A 9,230-nucleotide genomic window follows, 5' to 3' on the forward strand; every position below is an offset into this window, starting at 1 on the left:
GTACCATAGCTTTTTTATCCATTCATCTACTGATGGACACTTGGGCTGTTTCCAGATCTTAGCTATTGTAAATAGTGATGCTACAAACATGAGGGTACATATATTCTTTCTGATTGGTGTTTTAGGATTCTTAAGAGTATATTCCTACAAGTGGGATCACTGGATCAAATGGCAGTTCAATTTTTAATTTTTTTGAGGTAACACCATATTGTTTTCCAAAGTGGCTGCACCAGTGTGCATTCCCACCATCAGTAACTAGTGTCCCCTTTTCTCCACACCCACACCAACACTTGTTTGATGATTTGTTGATGGTGGCCATTCTGACAGGTGTGAAGTAATACCTCATTGTTGTTTTAATTTGCATCTCTCTGATGATTAGTGATGTTGAACATTTCTTCATATGTCTCTTAGCCATTTGTATGTCCTGTTTGGAGAGGTGTCTATTCAGCTCCTCTGCCCATTTTTCAATTGGGTTCTTTGTCTTCCTTTTGCTGAGATGTATGAGCACTCTATATATTTTGAAAATTAACTCCTTATCTGATATATCCCTGGCAGTTATGCTCTCCCATACAGTAGGTTGCCTTTCCATTTTGATGATTATATCTTTTGCTGTGCATCAGCTAAGGCAACAGAAAATTCTTCTGTGTATGATATCTGAAATTTTGTTTCCTACATTTTCTTCTAGGATTTTTATGGATTCATGAGTCACATTTAAGTCTTTTATCCATTTTGAGCTTATTCTTGTGTATGGTGTAAGTCGGTGGTCTAGTTTCATTTTTTGCATGTAGCCGTCCAATTTTCCTACACCATTTATTAAAGATGCTGTCTTTACTCCACTGTATGCTCTTGCCCCCGTGTCAAATATCAATTGTGCATATTGCCTTGGGTCCATTTCTGGGTTCTCTGTTGTGTTCCACTGGTCTATATGTCTGTTTTTGTGCCAGTACCAAGCTGTTTTGATTACAGTAGCATTGTAGTATAACCTGAAATCTGGTATATGTGATTCCTCCAACTTTATTCTTCTTTTTCAAGACTGTTGTGGCTATTCAAGGTCTTTTTTCATTCCATATAAACTTTTGAAGTATTTGTTCTAGTTCTGTGAATTATGTTGTTGGTATTTTGATGGAGATTACATTGAATCTGTAGATTGCTTTGGGTAGTATGGATATTTTAATGATGTTAATTCTTCCACTCCATGAACACGGAATGTGCTTCCACATTTTTATATCTTCCTTTATTTTTTTTTTTCAATGATCTGTAGTTTTCTGTGAATAGGTCCTTTATGTCTTTGGTTAAGTTTATTCCTGGCATCTTAATTTTTTTTCACAATTGTAAATGGGGTTGTTTTTTCAGTTTCTCTTTTTGTGATTTTATCATTGGTGTATAAGAATGCTGTAGATTTCTTGACGTTAATTTTGTATCCTGCTATTTTGCCAAATTAATTTTATTAAGTCTAGTGATTCTTGATACAGTCTTTGGAGTTTTCTACGTATAGTATCATGTCTTCTGTGAATAATGACAGTTTCACTTTCTTCTTTCCAATTTTGATCCCTTTATTTTTTAGTCCTCTCTTATTGTTTGGGCTAAGACTTCCAATACTATGTTAAATAAGAGGGGCAAAAGTGGGCATTCTTTTCTTGTTCCTGTTCTTAAGGGAAGTGCTTTTAATTTTTGCCCATTAAGTATGATGTTGGCTGTAGTTCTTTCATATATGGTCTTTATTATGTCGAGTTATGATCCCTCTATTCCTAGATTGCTGAGCTTTTTTATCAGTAATGGTTGCTGGATTTCGTCAAATGCTTTTTCAGCATGTATTGATATGATCATATGATTTTTATCTTTCATTTTGTTTATGTGGTGTATCACATTTATTGATTTGTGAATATTGTACCAGCCTTGCATCCCTGGGATGAATCCCACTTGGCCATAGCGAATACTTTTTTGATGTATTGTGGATTTGATTTACTAGTGTTTTGTTCAGGATTTTGGCATCTATGTTCATCAGGGATATTGGTCTGTAGTTTTCTTTATTTGTTGTGTCTTTTTCTGGGTTTTGAATTAGAATTATGCTGGCCTCAAAAAACGACTTTGGGAGCCATCCTTCTTCTTGAATTTTTTGTAATATTTTGATAAAAATTGGTATTAGTTCTTTGAATGTTTAGTTAAATTCCCCAGTGAAGCCATCTGGGCCTGGGCTTTTGTTTGCTGGGAGAGTCTTGATTACATCTTCAATTTTTTTGTTGTTATTGGTCTGTTCACATTTCTATCTCTTCCCAGTTCTGTTTTGGGATACTATGTGTTTCTAGAAATTTGTCCATTTTGCTTAGACTGTCGAATTTTTGCCATATAATTTTTCATAGTATTTGTTAACAATCCTTTGTACTTCTGTGGTGTCAGTTGTTATTTTTCCTCTTTCATTGATATTCTGTATTTGGGTTCTCTTTCTTTATTTCTTGGTGAATCTTGCTATGGATCCATCAATCTTCTTTATCTTTTCAAAGAACCAGCTCTTCGTTTCATTGATTTTTTGAATTGTTATTTTGGTCTCTATGTCATTTATTTCTGCTCGGATCTTTACTATTTCATTCTTTCTACTTGCTCTGGCGTTTTCTTTCTGTTTGCTTTCTAGTTCTTTAGTTGTGAGGTTAGATAGTCTATTAGAAATTTTTCTTGTTTCTTGAAGTAGGCCTGTAGTGCTATGAACTCCCCTCTCAGAACTGCTTTCACTGCATCCCATAGATTTTGTGTTGTTGTGTGTTCATTTTCATTGGTTTTCAGGAAATTTTTAATTTCTTCCTTGATCTCCATGGTAACCCATTCACTGTTCAGTAACATGCTATTTATCTTCCATGTGTTCAAATGTCTTTGCATGTTCTTGTTGCAGTTGATTTCTAGTTTCATGGTATTGTGATCTGAGAAGATGCTTGATATGATTTCAATCTCCTTGAACTTGTAGAGACTTAGTTTGTGCCCTAACATGTGGTTTATCTTTGAGAATGTCCCATGTGCACTTGAGAAGAATGTCAATTCTGCAATTTTGTGGTGTAATTCTCTGTAGATATCTATGAAATCCATTTGATCTAGCTCTTCATTTCGAGTCTGTGTCTCCTTGTTAATTTTTTGTCTAGAAGATCCATCCAGTGATATCAGCGGGGTGTTGAAGTCCCCTGCTATAATTGTATTGCTGTTGATTTCTCCTTGAAGTCCTCCAAAAGATTTTTAATATATGTTAGTGCTCCTATATTGGGTTCATGTATGTTTACCAAGGTTCTATCTTTCAGTTGGATAGATCCTTTTAATATTATGTAGTAGCCTTTTTTGTCTCTAGTTATGGTCTTCATTTTGAAATCTAATTGATCAGATATGAGCATTGCTACCCCCACTTTTTTTTTTCTTTCCATTTGCTTGGAAAAATTTGTTCCATCCTTTCACTTTTAACCTATGTGAGTCTTTTATTGTGAGGTGAGTGTCTTCTAAACAACATATATGTGAGTTATGCTTTCTTATCCAGTCATCTACTCTGTGTCTTTTTATCGGAGCATTCAAAGCATTGACATTTAAGGTGATAATTTTTTTTTTTTATCCTCACCCAAGGATATTTTTCCATTTTTTGTACAGATAGAGTGGGAGGGAGAGAGAGAGAGAAACATCAACGTGAAGGGACACATCAAGTGGCTTCCACCCGCACGACCAACCAGGGCTAGGGGCAAACTGCAGCCGAAGTACGTGCCCTTAGCGGGAACCGAACCCGGGTCCCTCCAGACCGCAGGCCGACGCTTTAACCGCTGAGCCAAACTGGCCAGGGCTAAGGTGATAATTAATATGTACTTATTTAGTGCCATTTTTTTTTTTTTAGCATGGTTCTATTTTTCTTCCTTTTTGTTCTACTAATTATAGCCAGTCCTTTTAGCGTATCTTGCAGTGCTGGTTTGGTGGTAATATAATCCCTTAGCTTTTTTTTTAGTCTGGGAAACTTTTAATTTGACCTTCTATTTTGAATGATAGCCTTTCTGAATAGAGTAGTCGTGGACCTAGATCCTTGTTTTTCACGACCCTGATTACTTCATGCCATTCCCTTCTGGCCCGTAGTGTTTCTGTTGAGAAGTCAGCTGAAAGCCTTATGGGGTTTCCTTTGTAGGTAACCTGTTACTTATCTCTTGCTGCCTTTAGGATTCTCTCTTGTTTTTCATTTGTGGCATTTTTATTACTATGTGTCTTGGTGTGGGCCTGTTTGGGTTCTTCCTGACTTGTGGCTTTCTGTGCTTCTTAAACTTGAATGCCTTCTTCCTTCACCAAGTCAGGAAAGTTTTCTGTCACTATTTCTTTAAATATAGTCTTTAACCCTTGCACATTTTCTTCCTCTTCAGGGACTCCTATGATGCAAATGTTATTACATTTTCAGTTGCCTAACAGTTCTCTTAAGCTATCTTCTTGTTTTTTAATTTTTTTCTGTTGGTTTTCTGATTGGTTAATTTTTTTCTACCATCTCTAATTCAATAATCTGGTTCTCAGCTTCCTCTACTCTGCTGGTTAGTCCTTCCAATGTGTTCTTAATTTCTGCTATGTCAATTTTCATTTCCACTTGGTTGGTTTTCTTTTTTTCTTTTTTTTAATGTAATGACATTTATTTATTTATTTATTTATTTATTTATTTATTTATTTATTTATTTATCTTGGTTGGTTTTCATTGTTTCTATATCTTTACTCATGGTGCTGATGTCCTTACTCATGCTGTTAAGCTTTCTCAAGATCATGGTTGTGAAATCTACCTCTGATGATTTGCTTAACTGCATTTTATTTATCTCATCTTCGATAGAGTTCTCTTGTTCTTTCATTTGCGATTTGTTTCTTTGTTTCACCATTTTGGCTATCTCCGTGGGTTTTTCAGCCTGCCAAATTTTCCCTGTCAGTGTTGGTGTTCTGCTGTTTGTGGCTCCATCTACTGGTTTTGGATGAGTCTGGGTGGGCCAACATTAAATGGCACTGTCAAGTCTTACCTTCCTGAGTAGATTTGCAAGCCCAGGAAAGGTTCAGTTATCCTCTTTTTCCTGGAGGCTAGTAGTCTCAGTTACTCAGTGCCTTGGAATGTAGCCCTTTTGTTCTGCCTAAGAGGATTTCCAGATGGTGGGGTAGATGCTGGTTCTTAATGTGCCTCAATTTGCATTTCTTTTTCTCACCTGGGAAAGGCTGATTCTCTTAGAGGGGAGCTGCTGCTTTTCCCCACAGCAGTATGAAGGAGCACACTGGCCACCATCCTTTGTGATCGCAACTCAGCAAAAACTCTGAGTGCCCTCCAAATCCCGGGTGTCCCCACAGAGCTTTTCCCAGTCTGCCCTCCCTCTGCCGTAGCCTCCAGGTTAGTGGCTGTGGCTTTTTCAGCACTCTCTTCCTGCTCTCTGCGCTGTGGAGTGGGCTTGGTCTTTATTCCCCAAAGGCACTGCTCACAGCTAAGTCTGCTGCTGTTCATGAGCTTCCACCCCGCCACCCTCTTGTGACTCTGCAGATCCTACCAGTGTCCCTGGGTATATGGTCCTGTCTTGATGCTTTTCTATTGCTTTTTTCTAAATATTTGTTTTTATTTTAGTTATAATACCTGTTTTGTCCTGGGAGGTCATCTGTGTAGCTTCCATTCACACTGCCGCCATTTTCCTCTCCCCGCAAACACACATTTTATGTCAACAACTGTAAAAAACATAACTAACTTAAACTGGTTTAATATTAAATATTTTGTCCAAGCCACAGGATTCTGCTTACCCTATATGAGTACTGAATTTCCTTAGGCCATTAAAATATTACCCTTTTGTAATGTCATCTGGAGGCAAGAAACACACCACATATAATACACAGACAAACACATAAAGGTCATATATATATTCTGAATCATTTTTATAGAGAAGACACAAGATTTTTCTGATTTGCTTTTGATGACTTGTTAGAAAAGGGAAGGGAAATTCCTTAATATTAAGCATGAAGACCTACCAAGACTCTCAACAACAAAAAAAACCCTCAAGGGCTGTGAATGAGTGGTAGAAACAAAGGAAATCTTGGCTCCATTCTAAAGAATTAAGAAACATGACAGAGCTAGGCTGTTTTTGTTTTGTTTGTTTCATTATAACCTTAAAACTTTCACAAACTTTAATAGCCTTCACAACATTTTACCAAGCTTTCAACAACTTTCACAATCCTTCTTACCCGTTTAAAAATAATTATTCTTAGAACAACTTTCTTTCTTTTCCCTCAAAAATGAATTTTCATGCCTAATGCCTTCTATTACCACAACCACATAATTTCTTTTTTTCTTTTTATCCTCACCCGAGGACATTTTTTTTATTTTTTGTTCAGATAGCGTGGGAGGGGGGGAGAGAGAGAGAGAGAGAGGGAAACTTCGACATGAAAAGGACACATCGAGTGGCGCCCCTGCACAACCCAACCAGGGCCAGGGACAAACTGCAATTGAGGTACATGCCCTTAGCGGGAACCAAACTGGGTCCCTCTGGACCGCAGGCCGACGCTCTAACCTCTGAACCAATCAGGCCATGGCAAAACCATATAATTTCTCTCCAACTTAATTAGAATTTCTAACTTTCAGAAACTTCAATTTCCAATGATAACCAAAAAAGTAAGCAACCAGTACTAGATTGACTTTTATAAACATATTTTATAACCTTTGGAAACAGTTTTCTCTTTTGGCAAACACACTTTAAGAAACACACCTCTAACAAAGCACATTTATTAACAGCTCCAAATTTACTCTGAAGTCGCACTGCAACAAAAGCCAAAACCAGGTGAACCTGAACTTGTCTAACAATCAGTTTCAGTAGTTCATGTTATTTCAAAATATCTAGATATTTAATAAATTTTATCAAATTTACTAATTTAGAACGGTATAGCTGAAATAAGTTAAATTTATTTGCTTAGATGGCTAAGAAATTTTTTTCTTTCAATCAGGATTAACTCCAAGAAACTTGCATTTTAAAAGATGGCCCAGAGCCCAGCTGATGTGGCTCAGTGGTTGAGTGTTGACCCATGCACCAAGAGGTCACCAGTTTGATTTCCGTTCAGAGCACATGCCCCAGTTGTGGGTCCAATCCCCAGTGGGGGCCATGCAGGAGACAGACAGTTGATGTTCTCTCTCATCAATGTTTCTCTCTCTCTCTCTCTATTTTTATTTTTATTTTTTTGCCTCCACATAGCTTCTTTTATTTCTTTAATTGACACAACAGACCAACTGAGGTCTGTGTTTGGGTTAACACCAGAGTATGCCTTAGTGTCAATGCATACATTTAATAGGATGAGAATATCATGACTTCCCAGTTTCAGCATTTATACAATTTTTCTCAGGATGTACTTTTCACCAATAATCTGAACTAGATATTTTTGAGCAAATCTTTGCACATAGAATGTCTCCTATTGGTTTCCTGTGACATAAAACAACATATAATTGATCACTGAAGGCGAGACCACACTCGCTGCATTCATAAGGTTTCTGACCTGTGCAAACCCTCCTGAGGGCGCACATCTGGCCACAGGCTGGCCCACAATGACCACATTCCCGTTTGCTAGGAGGGCACTGATGTTTAGTGCTGTCTGAGGGGCTACAGAAGGCACCTGCATAGTCACCGCATTAACGGCATTTTTCTCCTGCAGGACAACACTGGTCTGGGATGAGCTGGGACTCTGTGAGAGAATTGTCCACTATGACTGAATCACCATGTTTTTCTCTTGTGTGTATTCTTTTATGTTTCACAAGGCAAGACATGTAGGCAAAAGCTTTCCCACACTCGTTGCAGGTATAGGGTCTCTCTCCTGTATGAATTCTTTGATGGACAATGAGCTTCTGCTTTGTGGTAAAGGCTTTTCCATAGTCAGTGCATTCAAAGGGTTTCTCTCCTGTGTGAATTCTCTGATGTTTAATGAGACCTGATTTCTGGGAACAGCATTTTCCACACTCACTACACACAAAAGGCGTCTTTCCTGTGTGAAATCTCTGATGTGCTATGAGGCATGTCTTCTGAATGAAGCCTTTTCCACATTCACTGCATATATAGGGTTTCTCACCTGTGTGAATTAGCTGATGTACAATGAGATTGCCCTTCTGGGTGAAGCCTTTCCCACAGTCACTGCATATAAAGGGTTTCTCTCCTGTATCTGTTTTCTGATGTATATTGAGCAGTGATTTCTTGAGAAAGTCTTTGCCACATTCAGAGCATTCATAAGGTTTCTCTCCTGTGTGTGTTCTCTGGTGCTCAGTGAGCATGAACTTTCTGGAGAAGGCTTTCCCACACACACTACATTGATGGGGCTTCTTACCAGTATGAATGATCTGATGATCAGTGAGCCAAGACTTCTTCATGAAGGCTTTCCCACATTCACTGCACACATGAGCCTTCTCTCTTTTCTGAGGTTTCTGATGTTTGATACGTTGGGACTTAGTGCTGCTGAGTTTTCGGCTTTCGTGGAATTTTATTTCAGCCTGAATTTGTTCACTGTTAGTATGGAGAAAATATTTCCCATCTTCAGAAAGCTCAGTGGGCATCCTGGTTTGACAGCTTCTGCTCTGCTTAAGTAAAGATAAAGTTGATTTCATACTTTTGCCATGTGAGTCAAACATATGGTTTTGTTATAACAGAGAATGGGCTGTGCTCTGATAGATAGTGTTTTCAAAATGTCACAGTTGTGCCATTGTTCTAGGCTCTCATTTTGTAAGTGTTCTGGCAGCTGATCAAGTCTCCAGATTTCTGAACGGGTTCGACCGTGGATTTCACCTGCCATTGTCCACGGTGGTTCTCCGTGATCCAGCTTGGAGAGGGTGTCTGGTTTGCTGGCTTCGTAACCCAATGACACTAGGTTGCTGTAGTTCTCCAGCATCATGTCCCTGAACAGGTCCTTCTGAACAGGGTCCAGGAGCTGCCACTCCTCCCAGGTGAAGTCCACGGCCACATCGTGAAATGTCAGGGACTCCATGCTGTTTATTGGGTGATGTCCTTCAGATGATATGGAAGAAATGCTAGTTTTTCTGCTTATTTTCACTTCATAGGCTGCATCTGAGCCTGCATTTTCTTCTGTCCTCTGAAGAGCGGCAGCAGGGAGGCTGTGTGTTGGTGTGTGCTGGGGCTGCTCTAATTTCTGCTCAGAAATCTGTCTTCAGTCCGGTGTGTCACAACACTGCTAACACCTAACACTGCAGCTTCTTCCTGCTTCACATGATTCTTCTGCTCCTGGGGCATCAT

At 38.7% G+C, this 9,230-nt stretch overlaps 1 protein-coding gene across 1 annotated transcript; it reads right to left on the reverse strand.

Annotated features, from left to right (window-relative positions):
- Positions 1-7,245: 7,245 nt before the first annotated feature.
- Positions 7,246-8,964, reverse strand: LOC118633503 (zinc finger protein 350-like). Its single transcript, XM_036267435.1, is given in 3 exon segments — positions 7,246-7,672; positions 7,674-8,667; positions 8,670-8,964. Coding segments are annotated over 3 exon segments (1,554 nt in total). The 3' UTR covers positions 7,246-7,407.
- Positions 8,965-9,230: the final 266 nt, after the last annotated feature.

Source organism: Molossus molossus, unplaced genomic scaffold (assembly GCF_014108415.1).
Source record: "Molossus molossus isolate mMolMol1 unplaced genomic scaffold, mMolMol1.p scaffold_m16_p_18, whole genome shotgun sequence".
Classification (NCBI taxonomy): domain Eukaryota; kingdom Metazoa; phylum Chordata; class Mammalia; order Chiroptera; family Molossidae; genus Molossus; species Molossus molossus.